General features: G+C 38.2%; 1 protein-coding gene across 6 annotated transcripts in view; it reads left to right on the top strand.

The window, feature by feature from the left end:
• The window catches only part of nrxn2b (neurexin 2b), a 967,206-nt gene that overhangs the window by 664,516 nt on the left and 281,196 nt on the right, over window positions 1-21,494 (top strand). Inside the window, exon 1 of one of the 6 annotated variants that reach the window (XM_017422081.3) lies at window positions 16,954-18,688. The exons of the other annotated variants lie outside the window; for them this stretch is intronic. Coding sequence (XP_017277570.1) covers window positions 18,355-18,688 — 334 coding nt within the window. The 5' untranslated portion in view covers window positions 16,954-18,354. Of the gene's footprint in view, window positions 1-16,953; window positions 18,689-21,494 lie in introns of those variants that run through there. 6 annotated transcript variants of the gene reach the window in all.

The raw sequence follows: 21,494 nt of genomic DNA on the forward strand, positions 1-21,494 counted from the left end.
TGCCGTCACCCCGTCCATTAACTCGGAAATCCTGATTTCAGTCAACTATACTGCTGCAAAGGCACTGCTCTTTTACTGCTCACACACACACACACACACTGACACACACTGTATCTAAATGCAGACACAAATTCACTCCAAACATGTACTAAAATGATTTTTTTCAATCTTTTTTGTCTTTGTGTATATAATATTTGAAAGTTGGGCTTTTCCAGTAAGGAATAAAAACGCAACACAGATTAAAGACATAGCATTGCTTGTAGGAATGCATATCGTGAAGTTTTAGACTAAAACCATCTTATGCATGAGAACTGATCTCATGCAATGTTGTGCAATCTTGCAAGATGGATTAACACTTGCAGTATGTGTTACAGGTGACTCTCAGATACAACCACACCAAATGTTATCTCAGTTTGCTGTAAAATCGACTGACTTATAGCCATTTTTGTGTTGGCTTATGTTGATTAGCTGTGGTGGCCAACTGGCCAACTGAAGTGTAGTGACTCCAAAGGTTAATCAGTTGTAAATGTACAAGTCATTACTTTTGGGGAGTTTCTTTATAATCTATCTAGTGGGTCATGAGATATTTTGCTAGCAGACAACAGGGTTGATGCCAATAGTTAAAGGCAAAGCTTTAAAAGCTGATCTTGCACGATCAGTTAGCACTCAGAACAGGTCTTGGGGATTGTCATAGCAACAGTTTCTCCCACATAAAACAAAACAAAAGGTCAATTAAACATCCAAGAGGGTTTTTTTGACCAATTTTCCAAAGAAAAAGAAACATTAAACACTAAAATTCTATATGTGTTAGTATCTGGAAGCTGGTATTTGGAAAGAGGATTGAAATGACAGGTATAGGTATCAGGAAAATACTGATGTCCTGAGCAAAGGACACTCAGTGCTGAGAAGCTGTGGAAACTGATACATATGCAGACAGGAATCTGCATTACTACACAGCTTTTTATTCCTCTCATCTTGTTATGGTCTCCCTCAAATGTGTGTCCTTTCTGTAGCAGTTACAAACATGTTATCTTTCACTAAAGGTTTAAAGCTCATGATATGTTTTGTTAAAAATAGTATTATACTGAATGTCAACTATCTGATCAACAGAAGTACATTGATTGCCATAGAATCTGCCATTTGCAGAACAACGTTCACAGCAAATATTCACAGTGTGCCTTTGTATTATGTGTCAGCAGGCTTTCTTCACAAAGACAATTAGCTTTCATTGGGTAGATTTAATCCCTGTTGACTTAAAACCAGAAATTGGAGTCAGGCTGAAGGACAAGCCCTAAGTTATCACCTGCCGCCGACGGTTGGGTGATCATGTGTGCTTGTGTGTTCATTCGTTTGTGCTTTAGGGACAGAATTAAGCAAAACTCTCAGAAAGTTATCCCTGGATGTGTATCTTCAACTGATGCACTTTCAGAGGCAACTCAATTCAAGATGGCCACCACAAACACAAAAATGGCTTCATCGCAGTAAGATTTACAGATATTGAGGTAAAACTTAGTGTGACTGTCACCCCCAACTCTATCAGATTGCACAAGATCTGCTTGGCATGTGATGAGTAATATGAGTTCCATCAAAGAACAAAACTCACATTAGGCTTTGTTATTTATGTCTGATTATGTAAATGAACTTTTCTGAAAATCAAATTATGTAATAATTATTTTTTCTTCATCACATTAACTGACTGAAAACTAGAAGATGTTTTACAAATGTCATGCTCCAAGAAGATACATTTTGAGGAAGTTGTCATATACAGTTCTAGTTCCAGTTTTTTCTTCCACTTAACAGGACACACAGAGAACCACACACACATACAGAGGGTTGCAGAATTCACCCGAGTAGTGTTCCCTCTGTTTTGCTGCCTTACAACCTGAAGTTCTGTTGGGTTTTTAATTTGATTACAATATTTATACAAAAAAATACTCCAGATAAATTAAGTCAAATGGGAAAAAAATACTTTGTTAAATAAATCTAAAAAAATATATAAAATCAAAAAAATGATGCGTCCATATATGTGACCTGTGCCGGCAAAATGAGCACCGGCTGCAGTGCAAAATAAGTGAAAATATTGATTTTTGTTGTAATTGAGATTTGTGTAAAGATGAGTCCATAATGACATCATCTAGCAATCTCAGTAACTAATACAGCATATAATCTTCCTAATCTCCCTTTATATTGAAGTTTTCTAACAGGTATGTCTTCAGAAATGATCTTTTTATTTGTAATCATTTTAGATTTCTTTGAAATTTACCACTTTTCTCTGCTGGCTAATGTAGAGCTGGGAAATCATTTTGCATAATATTTGGCATCAATATGAAGCTTAAGCATGTTTCTTTTTAAATATAGGACTGGAATTCCCGATGACATCACTCCAGACCAATAAAAATCAACTTTTCAAACTGGTACTCTTGTCAAAAAAGAAACAGCTTGTGCCCAGATGATAATTAACAAAATTTTAACATACTATGTATCATTTTGACGCTTTTGAGATAGGAAATTTGAAAACAATAAGACCTCAATATTGAAAAATTCCTCATTGCAACTCATGTTGCCAGCACAAGTCACATATATTCACCCCTTTGGCTTTAAAGCTCCAACCATTATGTTTAGAAGCCTCATACTTAGTTAAATAAGAGCAACCTGTGGGCAATCTAAGTGTAGCTATAACGACAGAAAATAGGCCTACCATATTGTAATGTCCTGATGTATGTCTCCCCTCTGTCCTTAGTCTTTTGTTCATTTCATGTCTGGTTTGTCTGGTTCAAACTGCTTGATTTATAATTTATCTTTTAATTTTAGGCTTACAAGTGCATTATAAATGGAAAGTCTCAACAGCTGAACACAGCAGGTTCTGCTGCACTCTATTCCTGCCTTTGATAAGATCATGTTAGGACTGATGACAAATAATGAGCATATTAGTGAGCCAAAACCAGCAGAATGTGTACTTTGGGCAGACTTATTTCTGTCCCTAATACAATTTAGCTGCACTGCCTGCAGTTCGAAGACTGCCAACATTAATAAAGAAAACAACGTTTTAAATTCCATTTAAAATCACCAAAATAGTTGAAAAACACCCAGAAAAAAACAATACACAGCAAGCTATGTAATTAAGTAAGAAGATTAAATATTACAAGAAACTATTTTTGGGGGGTAATTTTATTTATTTATTTATTTATTAGCGGATTGGTTCCTCACTCCCCTTAATGAGTCGTCCACGCATGAACAGGTACTTGTTTAAAAAAAGCCTGGAGTAGTGCAGAAAAGCTCAAAGCAATCATTGTTCAAGTTTACAACCCAATATATGGCTTTTTCCTGTATGTCAGTGTCAATAACTAGTGCAAACTAGTTTAAAAAACATCTCGGCATATGCCATATATTTTTACTGTCTCGGCTTAGACAGAGAGAATTCTCTTTTCATTTTGTACACTCAGAATTTTGTTGCTGTGTGTTAATCCTGACGATAAGAACCTGGACTCAGCTCTCTCTATCTGCAGTTTAAAATGATAGGCACTTCCTTTTCTCACATGCGGACACCTACAGAGCTTAAAAAAGCAGCTCACGACCTAAAATAAGCTGTTGTACTGTGCATTATGTCTGTCTATATCTCATTTTCACCCGCTTTCACACACACACATACTCGTATTAACTTCTTCCTCTTCACGTAGACTGAGGATAAATTAGATGTGATTGGGCAGACATTTTAAACTCTGGGGTGTCTCATATCCTAGAGCTCTGCAATCTGGCTCCCCAGAAAGATGATGACTCTTTCTCCTCTTTCATTCTCTCTCTCTCACACACACATGCTCCCTCCCTCCTCTCTACTGTCCTAACTTTCTTGCTCGCACCATGCTCCGTTTCCCTCGTTCCCCAGCCCTATTGTTGGGCCTTCGTTGCGTATAGAAATTGTATTTAAAATCCTTAAATCCTTGTCAGAATTTCTCCCTGTGTGGAAGAGATTACTGTGAGCCAGTATTATTCTGGAATGGCTTTAGCAGGAACTCTCCCTCCTCGCCAACCTTTCAGCGTGTTTCCTGATTATTACCTTCACAAAAGCACGGAGAAAGGAAGCATTTTCAGGTCACAGAAAACCTGTAAATCACCCTGCAATGGACTTGGGACAATTAGGCATTAAAAAAGCCTAACATTCCCTGGAGGAATGCATATTGCCCATTGCATTTTATGCCAGAGTGTTAAATAATGTCATCTTACAAAAACAAGGGACAGAGTTTTAGACATTTTATGGTCAAACTTTAAATTAACTTAATAAGCAATCTCATGTGGGATGGGGTAGTTCCCAGAATGTCTGGGGATTGACTCTCAGCCACTACTGTTTTAAAATTTAGCTCAATATCAGTAAATTTCAGAAAGTTAAAATTGTTTTTGTGTTGACTAAAGATTAGCTGTGGTGACCATCTTGAGTCAGCCACCACAGCTAATCTCCAAAAGTGACTCCAAAAGTTAATCAATTGTACATGTATATCCAGTCATTACTTTCTGAGAGTTTCATCAAAATTTCCCCAGTGGTTCATGAGATATTTTCCTAACAGACAGATATAATTGACCACAACAGTTATTGGCAAAGTTTTAAAACCAGAGCTTGTATGATCAGTTAGCACTCAGAGTATGTGTTGGGGTTAATGCTCAGCTACCACCACACGTGATTTTAGCTCAATATCTGTAGAACTGACTGAGTTATAGCCATTTTTGTTTGCTCGGGCCACTTAGTTGTGTTAAGTTGGACTCCAGAGGTTAATGACTTGTAGATGTTTGTCCAATAATTAGCTCATGAGAGTGTTATTAAAATCCATCCTGTGGTTCAAGAAATGTTTTGCTATCAGTCAAACAAACACACACAGACATGGGCAAAAACATTATCGCCCTTTAAGCCCTTCGGCATCAGGCAATAAAAAGGAAAGCATCTCTTTTCCCCATTTAATTGAGCTCAGTGAGAGCCAGTTTTCCACAGCTTCAGGTTAAGGTGTCCCGCATAAACATCATGAATGAGGTGGAGAGGAGCCCATCTGGCCCCGACAGCTGGGACCACAGCTGGGGGGACAGACAGTGACAGCTGACTCACCACACAGTGTTCAGATGCAGAGATGGATGAATGTCTGCAGGGTGGGGGGTCCGGGGTAGGGGGAGTTGAGGTAAGAGAAATATGGGAGAAGCTTTCCAACCTACAAGCAGGATTTTTAGTTTGAGATGGTGGAACTGAAGCAAAAGGCGTCTTGAAATAAGGGATCTCAATTATCGCCTTTTACATCAGAGTTTTAGACTGAGACCAAATTATGTCGATAGATGGTGGAGTTGTAGCCATTTCAGTCAAACCTTGAATGTAATCTTTGGCACAAGCTCACATGACATTCCAAGGTGTCACATTTAGAGTGTGTGCTGTGAATGCTAATTCAGCAGTTACATAATTGTTTTCTTCTTTTAAAATTTTCTGTATGATTTTTACAATTTAACTACTTCTGCATACTTCATTTTAATTTAGCCATTCCTACATTTAAAAAGTTCAGCTCAATCAGAAGATGGGTGCTATAACCTTTTGGGTTTTGTAACTTTTATATTTTTTAATTTTTTTACCTTTATTTACAAACACCCCCCACCCCCCACCCCCCATTAAATACTCTTCAGTTCTGAAATCTGCTTCACTACACTTGCTCTATTTTTGTCTTTTTATGCTCATTTTAGCTTTTAACTTCTGGTCTACTTCTTTTAGCTTTTAGTCATCTCTAGCTTCTAGGTAGCCTTTTTATAGTTTTACCTAGCCTTTTGTTACATTTAGCTAGCCTTTTTTCTATTTTAGCTTTAAGCTAAAATTTTACTGCTTTTAACTAGCATTTTGCTACATTTGGCTTTTACCCAGCTTTTTGATTCGTTTTGCTTGTTGTTAGTGTTTTGATTCATTTTGCTTCAGTCACTTTAACAACTTGTTTTCAGCTTCTTCAACAATGTTTAACTAATTCATTCAGCACTCAGCAATCACACTGTATTTTCACAGAAAATGCTATTTTTCTAGTTTGTTTAATTTGTGGTACAAATACGAATTGTAAGAATGTTTTTCTGCATTGAAAGAAATCTTTTTAACCTTTGTCTGATATTTAAAAACTAATATTTTTGCATTTGATTGCATAAATTGCTAGCAAGCTGCAGAATTAACAAGTAGAAATTTAAGGATGACCCTGCTGGAGGGATCTGTAGAAAGATGTTTATTACTCTGTTAAAGAGGACCTGCTTGGAGCATCAATCCTCATCAGACCTGAGGGTGAGCTGTTTTTTTTGTTGTTGTTGTTTTGTTTTTTTGCAGAGGTGGGGTTGATTCAGCTGATGATGCACCCTTGCAGCACCCTAAGTTCGAGCCACACCTGTTCTGTTTAAAAATTCAGCATCCCAGCCTACTGATAGATATCAAAGCTTTCTAATTACAAAATTTTAAGAAGACCCGATTGGCAGGCGGAGTCATTCAACCTGTGATCGTTAATTAAATATCAGAGGAAATGTCTTTCTCTGTGTTGTGAAAAGAAAAGAGGATAAGTTTCTCGTTATCATCTGCCGCCAAAGGTGAAGGGAGACCGATATTGTTTTTGTCTAAGTCTGTGTGTGTATGGGGGTGTGTGTGTTTGTGTATGTGTGTGTCAGTCCAATTCAAGATGGAAGCCACAACGAAGGGATCTTAACCAACACAAAAATTACTTTAACTTGGGCAGTTTTACAGATATTGAGCTAAAGTTTGGTGTGTTAGTACCCAAGACTGATCACCTACTGATACTCTGAGCACTTACTGATCATATGAGATTTGTGTTTAAAACTTTTCCATAAACTATTAAAATCAAATCTGTCTGTCTATTAGCAAAATATCTAATGAACCACTTAACTAAACTGATTTTAAGAAAACCTTCAGAAGGTTTTAATTTGATATATATCTTTAGCTGATCAACTTTGGTGTCAACTCATTTCAAGATGGCTATTACAATCAGCTGACCTTAGAAAACGCAAAAATCGCTATACCTCAGCCAATTTTACAAAGGTTGCATTAAGATTTGGTGTAGTAGTAGTAGCTTATCATGGACATTAACATATACTTTCAAAACCATAGATTGTGCAAGATATTTACTTAAACTTTTGAGAGTCCTTGTTGGTGTCAACCCTGTTTACCTTTTAGCAAAATATGTCATCAACCACTGGATGGATTTTAATGAAATTCTCAGATAGTAATCACTGGATGTATATCCATAACTAATTAACTTTCGTAGTTAACCCAAATTATCATGGCCGCCACAGCTGGCTCAGTGATTTTTTCAGATATTGTGCTAAAACATGGCGTGGTAGTCATTCACAATGCATACTTCACTTCACGCAATATTGCATAAAATGGCACAAAATGTTATTTTCAAGGTTTGACCAAAATGGCTGTCATTTTGCCCCATAGGTTGATTTTCATTTAAAGTCCTGGCATGAAAGAGATGAGCGATATGCAACCCTCCAAAGGAATGCTAGGCCTTTACTTGATTATTATTTTCCCCTCTTCTCTGCACCATATCCCTCTAGCTCCCCTCGAGGATATATCATTTCACATGATTAAGATGTGCTCATCCATCCGAGTGAAACCAGAGACCCCCTCCCTTTAGCAAGTTACTTTTCCACTCCTCGTCCTCCAGCTGAGGGTTCTTTTAACCACAATACCTGTTTTACTTTAATCCAACCCCTCTAATTACCAAGAATTCTCTGCCTGCTTTTGTCCTGTGTGTCTTTCATCCTGAACTGTTCCTTTTCATCTCACCTCTTCTTCTTAGTCTCTTGGGGTGGGGGTTGTCTGTATCGATACCAACACACTGCCTCTCTTTCAGTCTCCCTCCCAGTTCCTGTTAGCCTGATATCATCCACCACAAAGATGCCTTTAACTAGATTTTCTGCATTTTCAGAACTAGTGAAGCCGCAATGTTATTAGTGGATTCCTTTGCCTATAGCTCTGTACTCTAATGCATCTGTCTTCTCAGGATAGATGGCTCAATATTTTGCTTTCATTGTCCATTGTGCCATTTTTTCTGTGGCTTACTTTGAGGGCGTTGTTGGGTAAATACATGCAGCTGACTATCATCGAGATAATTGATGCTGGGTCAGTGGAAATAAACCAATAGATTTTAATTTAAAAACCTCCCTGAGAGAAATATCTTAATGTCAGTAAATAAACATGACTCACATTACAAGCCACAAGCTGTCTTCAGGCTCGTCTTTCTGTCCTTTAGTGCTGGTTGGAAAGTCTGAGAAAATGAAAGGCCTAGCATTCCTTGAAGAATTGTATATCGCCTGCCACCTTGTATTTCAGAGGTTTAGAGTAATATCATTTTTGATGGGAAGGGATTGAGTTAAAATACAGTTTTTTTAAGTGAGGTCTTGCAAGATGTGTTAGCTCTCAGAATGTGTTGAGGGTCACTCTCACCTAATTCAATATCTGTAAAATTGATGTAGTTATAGCTCTTTTTGTGTCAAATAAGTTTGATTAGTTGTGGTACCCATCTTGAATTAATGAGACACCAAAAAATTATCACTTGCTGACTTGTGTTTAAGGCTTTAAATTCTGAGTTTCATTGAAATCTGCTCAGTGGTTTGTGAGATATTTTGCTAAAAGAAAAGGGCTCAGCTAATACCGCACCACATTTTAGCTCAATAACTGTACAATTGCCTGAGTAATAACCATGTTTGTGTTTGGCCCCCATCTTGAATTAGATTGACTCCAAAAGTTAATTGGTTGTAGATATCCATCATTACCTTCTGAGAATTTCATAAAACAAAGTACAGTTGCTCATCAGATGTTATAATAACATGTCATACACAAACACAAGCAACAGCATTATCACCCGCAGTGGGCAATATATGATCAGCCATTAGGGTGAATAGCGACTCAGCCTCACGTGACTGCTGGGGTAAAAAGAACAGTTTAATTTGAACTGCTTAATTTGTTGTAACAAACTCTTAATTTAAAACACCATGCTGTAAATAACATATTTTTAATTGTGGTTGGATCCACAATTCATTCTACACTTTATTTTTTTTCTCTGCTTCCTATGTGTATTGTTCAGATTTGGGAATAAATATGGTCAAGAGCAAGCTTTAAAATCTCAAGCACTTTTCTAAGAAGATTACACCATGAAAGCAGAGAGATTGATCTGGACAGCGCTGTAAAATTGGGGATTACTAAGGCGAATGAATTAAACAATATAACAGTATGGACAATGCAGCATGATTAAAGAACCCACAAAGGATTTATTGTGAAAATGAACAGTAGAGCAGTGATGGCCAGCAGTTAGCACTGTTGGCTAACAACGAACAGGTGCTTTTGCTTTGTGGTGTCTGCTTCCTTATGCAAGGTTGGTTTCTTTTTTTTTTCTTTTTTCTGTGAGGACATATTGGAAGGTAACGGCCTATTCCAAATTACCCTTAGGTGTCTTTGCGAGAAGCCATAATTGTATGTTTCATTGTGTTCGCACCTGTCTTTGCTTCCTTTTTTGTCCAATGTCAGTTGAGATCTGACACTCCCCATCTATGTATCAGAACATATATTATATAACATATTGAAACAGACACCTCATACCAACTGTCAAGCACAGTGGTGGAGGGGTGATGATTTGGTATTGTTTTGCAGCCACAGGACCTGGGCCTTTTGCAGTTATTAAATCAACTATGAAATCTTTTGTAGTAGACCAAATGTGAGGCCATCTGTACGACAGTTGAAGCTTGCAACAGGACAATGATCCCAAACATTCCAACAAATCTACAATATAATGTATGGAACAGCAAAGAATGAAGGAATTGCAGTGGTCCAGTCAAAGTCCTGACCACAACCTGAATGACATGCACATGTGGGACTTTAGAAGAGCTATTCAGATCAAATATCTGCAAACCTCAATGAACTGAAGCCAAGTGGGCCAGAATCTTTCCACAACCATGTCAGAGACTGATAAAGTACTATTCAAAATCATTACTGAGAGAGGCGGAGTGGACCTCGTACTGTATTTTAGCTTTGCTATTTTGGGTTTGTTTTTGTTTTGATAAGATAAGATCTGTTATGTGTTTTGGAACACTAAGAGTAATTTTAGAACATGGTAAAAACAAGATTATTATGTTCTAATATGTATATAACACTAGAACTGAAAGAGGGTGGAATTTCTTTTTTCCATGATTGTTGATGAAAACAGTACATTCATAAAAAACTTTGGGAAAACATGTATTTCACTTAGTTTTTTACAGCTAACTATTCCTCATAAACTGCTAAAAAGATTTTTTGTAGACTTTTTGGCACCGGTATGACCATTTAGGCAGAGCTGAGACATCTCCTGGGCTCCTACTCAGTAGTAGATGTATTGTTAAAATATATATCCCAAACCACTGAGTGACTTGGAGACAATTAATAGTGCCTTAAAATCAATCCCGAATCATCTCCAAGTCAATGAAAGTATCTAATAGTTGTGTTAATTGTGGCTGCATGCGTCTTATAATGGCACCAGCTTTTTTAACGAGTTGCAGTTGTTCAATGTTTTTTATTAGCAAGGTCGTTCAGTAGTCCTAAACTGAAGTCCAGCTCACAAGATAGGAAAGTACAGAAAAGCTTTTTGAAACCTTTCTTGGATATAGTTATGCTGTTTTAAAACTTGATCTTTGGTGATTAAAAAAGGTAACTTTATTCACAGTGTTTACATGGCAACTCAGACTCAGATGTTTGACATGTGTTTGTACAGGTATACACTCACCTGACAGCCTTCCTTCTTTCTTATCAAAATAAATAAATGTTTAAAATGCTGAATCAGCATTCAAATGATTTTTTACATGTTTATAGTTTATTCAGCTAATTTTTGAAGTCAAACTACTTCTGCGTACTTTGTGCTGTTTTCACCATTCATATATAAAATTGCTGAACTCGATCAAGAATGGTGTCCTAGGACTTTGTAATGTTTATACTTTTTAAATTATTTACCTTTATTTACAAGCATTTACCGCATGTAAATACTTACAGATCTAAAATTCTAATTTAGCATGCTTGCATTATTTTTGTCTCCTCCTTTAAGCTTATGGCAACTGTCTTGCTATATTTAGCTTTTACCTAAGGTTTTGCTGACTTTAGAATTTAGCTACAGTTGAGCAAATTGTAGCATTTGGCTACATTTTTGTTAATTGTAGTTTTTGACTATGATTTTGCTCATTTTAGCTTTTAGCTACTGTTGAACTAATTTTAGCTTTGGGCTATGGTTTTGTTAATTTTAGTTGTTTATAATCTACCATAGGCATTCAAAACAATCCTGACATAACATAATATTGTGTAGCCAATTTCAGAATATTAGAAAAAATGGTTGGAATCCACCAAATATTACCTGCTTTCATGTAAGGTTTAGAGTAAAATTGTCTTATGATGAGAAATGAGACTTGTAGTCATTTTGGTCAAACCTTGTATTGTATTAGAATTAGTTGTTTCCTCAATAGATGGTAAAATTATAAAAATAAAAGAATTTAAATGGATGAATAAAAGTCTTTTGAACTGATAATAGAAGGCTCCATCAGTTGAGGCAGTTCTTAGAGATTTCTTATTACTAATGCTGTTTACATAACCTCTGTTTTTGAGTCTGAATGATAGTTTCTGAGACTAGTTGTTACTTCTTCTTAAATATAAACCTCTATTCTCAGCATCAAAGACAGAACTTTTAGTCCCATTGAATTCAGGTGAATGTTATGTGTGTAATTTGACGTGCTATTCGAGATTTATCAGAATCCAGGTTGTAGCCCTTAAAAGCAGCGCTGTGGTTGAGTCTGAAAGAAGTTTCTTGTCGTGCCCTTACGTAAGCAGCCAACTCTGGCTCTCAGTTTGGGAGAAAGCTACTGAATAGCACAAACAGGAGACCGGTGTGAAAAATTGATGACTTGCTTTTTATGTTTTGCTCTCTTCCTCTGCGCAAGCAAGGGAACTAAACTTGTCCTATTTTTCAGCCCTCATCCAATTTAAAAATGCAAGTCTATTCTCTGCTTCTTGTTGGGGGAGGGGGGTGTCATTACAGGTTCACATTTCCTTAACAAATCTATACATTAACATTATGTATGCAACCACACTGGTTACAAATGATTAACTTTTGAAGTCAAGACAATTGAAGATGGCTGCCACAGCCAACTGAACTTACAAAACAAAATGGCTACAATTTACTCTGTTTTACAGATTTTCTATTTTTTATTTCACAGCAAATTGAAATTAGCCAATACAAAAATGGTTATAACTCAGTCAATCTGAGAGACAATGAGGTAAACTCTAATGTGGTAGTACCTGAGAGTCATTCAAAAGACATATTCTAAGCATCAGATCTACATCTGCGTTGCACATAGTTATTTTCAAGATTTGACCAAAATGGCTATTACTTTTCTACATAAGGGGATTTTAGTCTAAAACTCTGGCATGAAAGATGGCAGGTGACATGCATTCCTCCAAGGAATGCTAGGCCTTTAATTTGGGAATGACTTCCTTTTCTGAAAATAAAATGATAAAAAATAAAATCCTCTCACTTTGTATTTCTGTCGTCTTTGCTTCTTGACGTGGAGAGATGTCTGAGGTCTAATTAATTAGGGGTATAATCATAAGAATGTTTCCTCAGGATTAGAGCGAAGAGGAGAGGCTTTGATCCCACATCTGTCAGTCAGCTAAGCCCACCTCCTTCATCTATGACCTCACTTTCCCTGAAGGATTTCGGAGTCTCTAATTCCACAGGCAGAATAGTTAGCGTCTGAAGCTTTTGCTCTATGAGATGTAGCTGTTGCATCATACAGCAGGAGCGCTGACACAACAGTAACTGTGTTTGTCTGTGTGTGTGTGTGTGTGTGTGTGTGTGTGTGTGTGTGATTAATATGCATGCATGCGTGGCTAGAACTGATTGTTCACCTGTGTGTGTTTGTGTGCTCCGTGTTCCTTGTTTCTCCTGTGCCGGAGGGGAGTGCAGCAGCAGCAGGTGTTGGCAGTCCTCTGTGTTTTTCATCATAATGAGTTCCCAGTCCACATACTGCCCTTCGAAGGAAACATCTTTAAAAAAAAATGCCACTGACAGTCTCATAAAGGTTGTTTTCAAACTTAATGATGTCACAAAATAAAGTTATTTAAAGGAGCTAAAAATTTAAAAAGGTACAACTGGAGCTGCTGCTCTAAATTTCAGCATTCATCAACTTTCTTCTATAAACTCTAATAGTAATTTATGATTAAAAGCTTAGCATTCCTTGAAGGAATGTATGTCGTCCGTCCCCTTTTATGCCAGAGTTTTAGACTAAGATCATCTTGTGCTGAGAAGAGATGAAGTTATAGCCATTTTGGTCAAAAATCATAAATCTCTTTTCTGTTTGCTAAGTTCGCTTAGCTGTGGCAGCCATCATGACTTTGACTGACTCCAAAAGTAAATTAGTTGTATATATTGTTCTAATGATAGGCACCAGCTCCCCGCGACCCAGAATGGAGAAGCGGGTAAAGAAAATGGATGGATGGATGGATATTGTTCTAATGCTGAGAGCTTTTTCAAAATCTGTCCAGTGGTTTACACAATATTTTATTGACAGACAAACAGGGTGCACAGACACAAACGCACAGTCACCCGCTGCTAAAGGGAAAAGGCAATAATATCCTAAGCTGGCAAAAGGCTGACATTTTGATATATACATTGTGTAAGAAGAGTAAAAAGAAACTGCTGCCAGTAGCTCATCAGGATCACCATGGTAACCGCACATCAGTGTTTTTCACTCCCTCAAATCTCATATTCAATTTCACACAAACATTTTCAGACATTGATTTTTGATAATTCACATAGTGCTCACCTTGCTGCTGTATGTTCACACTTAGCTGTAATTAGTTATTTCTTGTTCAAAAGAAAGGTCATGTGACACCATGATTGTGTTTTGGGGAGTAGGCGGGACTTAAAGCCCCACATTCTCTAGTGCACAGACTCTGGTTCCAAAAATGCAACAAGGCAGCTACTGTAAACCAGGTCTAGCTGGCTTCAAGTCTCAAAAGTAAGAGAAAGTGAGGACAGTGGTCTAATATGATAATACACATCAATGGTTTCACATAAAGACCAATGTTGGGGACATATTTTCCAATTTTTTACAAATTTTGTCAATACCATTTGATGTGCTAGTAACCAAAGTAGCACACTATTGCTGATTAAAACATTTTGAAGTATTTTTTGTAGTAGTCTTTTTGTAAAGCTGCAAATGAAAATGTGTAAATCAAAATTGTGACAGAAATGAAAGAATAACTGCTTAATTGTAATAAAGGTGATTTGATGCTAGTTCATTAATAAATACCTGTCAACATTGTTCGACACACGCAGACACATTGATGTCCCTTTGTTCTAAACTGTTTTTCTGCTGCTGTAATCCTTCTTGAGAGTTTAGCAGATCGATGTCAGTGCGAGATCAGGGCTCTCGTCTCGGTCACCCCAGGCCGTCACGTCTCACTCACGCCTGTAGCAGCAAGCACTCTTGTCTTTCACTTGGCGGATTGGCCTGTGCGCGTTTGTTATGTCGGAGTGTGTGAATACATGAGTAATAGCCTCAACTTGGTTCTCTCCATCAGAGCAGAAAGACAAGTGCTGCTGCTTTTTTTTTTTCTGTTTTGGCCATTTTTCCTGCCTCTTGTGTCGAGCACTGAGCTCCTGTCCTGACTGTGATCTCTATCAGCCCTGATTTATCTGGAACACAATCTCTCTCCATTTCTCTCTTCTGGCATTTTTTTTCCCTTTTTTGCTCTTTGAATCTTCTTTTAGTCTTTAAGTCCACCGTTTGTATTTCTTTCCATGTTCATTCATCTCATTAAAGAGGAAGAATGAATGTGAATTGTTTTTTTTTTATTTCTTTACTTTTATACCATCCCATTTCTTTGACAGGGAGAAATGAAAAAAAATAATGTTTTAAGGAGATTTTATGTCCAAATGGAAAACCTTTCCAAAAGAGTGAGGAAAAATGTTGATGAAAAATTAGTTCAGATTTTTTTTTAAAAGAAACATGAGAATCCATAATTGAGGCTGAGGTGTTATTACTGCATTATCACCCACCGAAACGTGAAGGTTGGACAATAATATTTTTGCCTGTGCTTGTGTGTCTGTTTGTTTGTCTGTTACCAAAATGTCTCTTTTGGTAACAGACCAATGTCCCACTTTGAATTGCCTTGTGCTGAAAAGTGCTATATAAATAAATTTCACTTCACTTCATGAACAACTGGACAAACTTTAATGAAACCCTAAGAAACTAACCATTGGATGTACATCCACAACTGATTATCATTTGGAGTCAGCCCAGTTCAAATTGGCTTCCACAGCCAACTGAATTACAAAACACAGCAATAGCAGTAACTCCGTCAATTTTACAGATATTGACCAAAAATTTGGCATGGTAGTAGTTGAGATTGACCCCTGACACATGGTCTGAGTTCTAAGAGATTATATAAGATCTTTGTTTAAATTTTGCCATTAAATACTTGGAGTCAACTCTGCCTATGTGTTAGCAAAATATCTCACAAAGCACTGGATGGATTTCAGTGAAACTTTCAGAAAGTCATAACTAGATTTACCTTTACAACTGATTCCCTCTTAGAGCCAATTCAATTCAAGATGGCTGCCACAGCCAACTGAATTTTGAAAACATAGAAAAAAAAAACCCAAAACAATAATAATTTAGTCAGTTTTACAGATAATGGCTAAAATTTCAGTGTGCTTGTATTGAGTCATTCACAATACAAACTCTAAGCGCCACTCGTTGGCAACATCTTTTCTTAAAACACAAACGTATTCTTAAAACATCATCTGTTGGAATCAACTCTGTTTGTTAGCAAAATATCTAATAAACTACTGGACAGATTTTATTGACACTCTTAGAAAGTAATCATTGGATGCACCTGATTTAATTATAGAGTCAATCCAATTCAAGATGGCCACTACATCTAATCAAAATGTGCCAACTCCAAAACAACTATAAGCCACCCAGTTTTACAAATATTGAGGTAAAATCTGATGTGGTAGTAGCTGAGAGTCATTCACAGTACATACACATTGAGCATGACAGCTTGTGATATTGCACAAGATTGATGTTATTTTCAAGACAAAAAATATCTGTAACTCGATCAGTCTTTTTTCAACATAAGATAATCTTGGGGGCGGTAGTGGCTCAAGAGGTAAGGGTTCGTCCTGTAACTGAAGGTTTGCTGGTTCAAGCCCACTCTATCAGTCTCAGCCGTTGTGTCCTTGGGCCAGACACTTCACCCGCCTTGCCTACTGGTCAGAGGGCTCAGTGGCGCCAGTGTGATGGCAGCCTCACTTCTATCGGCCACCCCATGGCAGCTGTGGCTAAAATGTAGCTTACCACCATCAGTGGATGAATGGGTGAATGACTGACTGTAGTGTGGAGCACTTTGGGGTCCTTGGACTAGATAAAGGCTATACAAGTGCAGGCCATTTACCATCTTAGTCAATAACTCTGATATGAAAGATGGTGAGTGATATGCAGTCCTTCAAAAAATGCTAAGCCTTTAATTTCCAGTGACACTTTTGTATTTGGGCGTGTTATGACTTAAGATCTATCACTGATCTCTTGCTAGAATAAAAATTTGTAGCATTTATTTATTTTTATTGTAGCATTTATTTTTATTTCTGTGTAAAAAATATGCCAAACGTGTGTGAATGTTGCAGCCTTCCTTCATGTGTCCTCTCCTCCTTCAGTTCTCTCCACTCTTTCCCCTCCCACTCTCCATCTCTCTCTCTCTCGCCTTCTCTGCTTCAACCAGACGACCAAACACTCCCTCTCCGGTCTCCGCTCTGCCCCGTGTATCACAGTCACAGTCTTTGCATTCAAAGGATCCAAGTGTGTCCACCTTTTCTCTTCTTTCCGCCTCTATTGCTAACCCCTTGCTGTTGCTTTTTTTTTTTTTTTTTTTTTGTTATTTACTTTAGTTTTGTGTTTCTCTTTCTTTTCTTCTTTTTTTCCCTTCCTATCTCGTTGCTCATTACAAAGCCGTATGCAGTTTGGGGTGGAGGTGGGGTGGGCAGAGCTGGCTGACTCGATCGTAGGAAAAGGAGACGGGAGAACTGCGCGGGCAGGAAGGATGTGCTCGTTGCTGCAGCTTCTGATTCAATTAGCATGAATTTCACAGCGAAGGCAGCAGCAGCGGTAGCAGCAGCATTGTCAGACTGTCTCAGGCAGCCAGCAGCAGCAGGACTCTGTGTCGGAGCATCATCGGAGGGACCAGTGGCTGCTTCCCATCCAGTCCTCACCTTGGAAGGCAGTCTTTGAAGAGCCAGAGGAAACGGATTCTCAGTACCACCAAGAAGGACGGAGCTTGTTTACTAGTCTTGGGATGGGAAGATTTTTGCTATGAACTGAACGCCAAGCACTCTAATGCTTTGGTTATGATTTAAATCCTGTTAAGCTGTCTTTTTGGTGCTGCTCTGTGATGTATGACCCATATTGATTTATTTTGTCAGAATAGAGGAGAAGGATTTCAACACTTGGAAGTAGCCAACAATTTTTCCTCCTTCTTGACATCCCCCCTTTTTTCTCCATCCAGAAGTCCTTTATTCTATTCTTTATTCCGTTGTGTTCCTTCTCTCAGCGTTCATCTGAGACCTCCTTCAGGTATTTGAAGCCCCAAAACAGGATTTGACTGCTCCTTCATCGCAGCTTCGTTATTCCAGCTCCTGTTTTTATGCCTCTCCCTGTTTGCACATTCAGATGTGGGTTCTCAGTTGCCCACTTTTCATTTAAGTTGTGTCAAAAAGGCTTGAAAGAGATGGCAAGAGTCTACTGCTTTATATTGGAAGCTTGGATTATGGGTGGAGAAGCCCTCTGAAGATCTCCACCTGGGAAAAGGAAATCCTGTCGAACAATTAACTCAAAGAGCAGCGCACAAGACATTTTTCAAGGAGCTAAGATGGAGCCTTGTGATTGCGAAATTATTGCTGCTAAGCTGTGATTACAAGTTCTGAGGTGCTGAGAAAGTTTTTTTTTTTTAAAGGTTAGGTTTTGTATTAAAGGTTTTAGAAGAGGAATGGGAATTTGGTTTTGAAGGATCAAGGAGCTTTTGGATATCAACATTTGACTGCTGGAGTTTTGTTTGGCGGCCTTGCATTTCAGGAGGGATCTTGCCTTTTTTTTTTTTCTTCACTGATTGTTTTTGGGATTTTCAATCAAGGATCTGTTTTTTTGTTGTTGTTGTTGTTTTTGTTTTCTTCTTCTCCCTTGGCTTATTTTATCAACCCATATTTTCTGTTTATTTTTATTTTTTTCCTCCCCGGGCTGGAAAGCTTGGGATCATGGGCCCTGGATTCATTTGAGATGTTCACTTCCTGTTTGTGTCGCATGAAGGGGAGAGGCCTTCCGTTCCTTTCAGGCCCCGCCCCTATGGAGCAGGAGGTGGAAGTAGAGGTGGACGAAGGGCTGCTATTGGTGTCCAGGCCAGTGGCGGCATCACCAGTGGTGTGGGCCAGTCCAGCCTTCCTGTTCAGGCTGGTGCTGTCTTTGGCCTTGCTGGTGTTCCCATGCCCAGCTGTGGCCGCTAGAGTCTCCTCCTCCCTCAGCACCACCCACCATGTCCACCACTTCCATAACAAACCTGGCACTGCGCCCATTGCCATCAACCGGATGCCCTTTGTTACACGTGGGGGTCATGGTAAGATTTTCTGTAATTTTTGTTTTGTTTTTGCTCTTAGCCTAATCTTACCTGGATCTGATGAGCCACTGACCAACCAGTAATATTACTGAATGTTATTTAGTGCAGTACATGTGGGACCAATGGTATGCACTTAAGCAGGAATGAATTTTCTTCAAGAGGTTGATGAATGGTGGCAACGAGCTCTAACTTGAGTAAATGAACCAAGCAATTGTTTCATCCATCTATTGATTGCTGCCATCTTGGGAACAGTGAGAGGAGCCAGGCTTCGGCATCCGGTCCCTTTGCCTCGCCTCCCTGTAGGCCAGCTTCTTGATTCATGTCTGAGACAGTGGATGGTATTTCTAGAGGCTGCTCTCTCCTGGGCTTTTTGCAGCACATCTCCAGCCAGCTGGGCTCTGCTTTCAAGTTCAGCATCCATCTTAGGCCTAAGGGCTGTATGGAACTGTGGCCAATTTAAACTCATGTAATCCCCACCAGTAGTGTAATTTATATATGATGACAGCTACTTGAAAAGTCTTAAAATGGTTGTTGAGACTCACATGGTTCCTGCTAGAGTGTATTGTATGCTCTGGGAAATCTACTGATAATTGCCTTAGCACTTTGTATTTTGTCCTACTTTCCACAAAATCTGTCTTTGGCTCAGTGCTCTGTGGTGCATCAGTCGCTGTGCTTTTCTTAGCCATAAGCTGTCAGGGACAAGGCACACTGATCATTCCTTTGATGTTGCCCAACTCGATCTCTTTCTGTATTTGTTTTTGCTTCCTTTAAATTTACTTCTGCTTCACTGCAACACGATGTTGATAGAACATGATAATGGTATTAATTGATTTCTCAGCATGTTTGTGTTCATGCTGTCAAATTTGCACTCAGTGAGTCTCGAAGCTGAGGCTCTATCTGTCTGTTTTTGTCTTTTTTCTCTGTTTAATCCCTCTCCTTTTGCCTGAGCGCATCTGTAATCAGTGTGGTGTCAGATGAGCTCTCGTATAGCTCTTTGTGGTTGTTCGGTTGTGGTGAGCCTCTGTAGACATGATCATCAGCCTCACAGCCTTCTCCCCAGCGCTCGGTGCTGCATTACTTTTTATGGTATCCAGCCCACAGATACATGAGCAAATGTCTTCACGGCTGAAACAAGGCTGAGCTTACAAATGAGGCCTAGCATGGGGTATGGAGACAATGTTTTACACCTTGCAGTGAAAAATTCAACAGCCAACTGTTTTTACAGTGTTAACTGTGATGTATATAATACAAAGGTAGCTCTATTTAGAGAAGATAACATGGTTAATACAAATGACAGTTTGTGTATGAGCCAAAAGCTAAAATTTTGCTACACTCTTTTTCCAAAAACAGTTGGAGGACAATTTCTTGTTTTTGTTTTTTATATCTTATCCTTAAACTATACAAAAATATAGTTTAGTCTGAGTACACCAGTTATGTTTATTAATTTAAATTTCTACATATCAGTTTTATCAAAGGGAGGATTAGAAGGGTAAGGTTATGGGTTTTTGTTGTTGTGATGATTGGGTCACATACTACCAACACAAAGTCCATTTATGCTCCCTTAAAAATGTCAGCCCCTACCAGTGTTTTTTTTTATTGTTTTTTTTATTTTTTTTTTCTTTCTTTCTGTTTTACATAATCTGATTGCACTTCTAATATGCTGAGTTCCTAAACTATTTAAATTGACAACATGAACATAATTTTTTTAGGGTTCTGTCTGTGGATTTAGGCCTATCAAAAGAAATAGAGTGAGAAGTGAAACTCTTTGTTTGCTCAACAAAAAAAGTAAAGGTTACTTTTTTATTTTAACAACAAATGTAGTTCATGCTCAGTTCTGGTTGTTATTTCACACTGAAGTGGATTGTCAGCCTTCTTGTGTGTTAAAAGTTTGATTGTCATGCAATAAAAAATGCTCAGTTGGAGAAGCTAAAACAAGATGATGATGTTGATTGGTTGGCTGTATTTACTTCTTTTTTTTCTTTTCCTTGGCATTTGTTATAACAGTTAGTAATGTTCGCCTACATTCAAACAGCTCTGCTTCTTATTTAATTTGTGTTGTTTTTAGTAGCAAACATTTAACATTAGTATTATCTACTATGAGACACACACATACACATTTAAACACTGCTTGTGTGTGTGGAGTCAAATACAGTCAGCATCATAAATACCTCCATTTCAGCCTGGCAAATCGCGTCCTTGTCTGAAATGCCAGCTCTCCACATATTGTCAGCCAAGTGGCACAGCTTATTACAAGCGCTAATACCGCACTCGGTGATAAGAGCCCACTCACTTTACAACATTTTCAGTAGGCAGTTTCTCATCTCTGTGTCACGGTCGTAGGATCTGTGGAAGAACCTTTGCTAGCACAGATGCATATTTACTATGACCACAACCACAGTCGGGTCTTGTGTCAGAACCAAAACATTTTATTAATCTGCTTGCGTGCAGAATGCCAACATATTATTATCTACAATGAAAAGTAGGCACAAATGATTCGCTAAGCTGTGATTGTGGCCCCAAATCAACTTCAGGGTTTTGGCATATTAGATTTATGACATTCAAGATTCTGGCCTCATCTACTTCTTTCATCCCCTAGTGTCATTGTTATATTGCCTCTGTATGGATAAGCTCCTACTGTGCTCACTTACTAGCACACATCCACCTATTTATGTATTACTCAAGCAAGATGACTGAAGTTTTAGGCAAAGTCTGTGGTGTAATAAAATTATTGTGCATATTGCATACATTTTATATGCATGTGCATATACATACCAACTATCCATTTATTTTTCAATTTGCCCTGTAA

The sequence above is a fragment of the Kryptolebias marmoratus genome, linkage group LG7 (assembly GCF_001649575.2).
Source record: "Kryptolebias marmoratus isolate JLee-2015 linkage group LG7, ASM164957v2, whole genome shotgun sequence".
NCBI classification, from domain to species: Eukaryota; Metazoa; Chordata; class Actinopteri; order Cyprinodontiformes; family Rivulidae; genus Kryptolebias; species Kryptolebias marmoratus.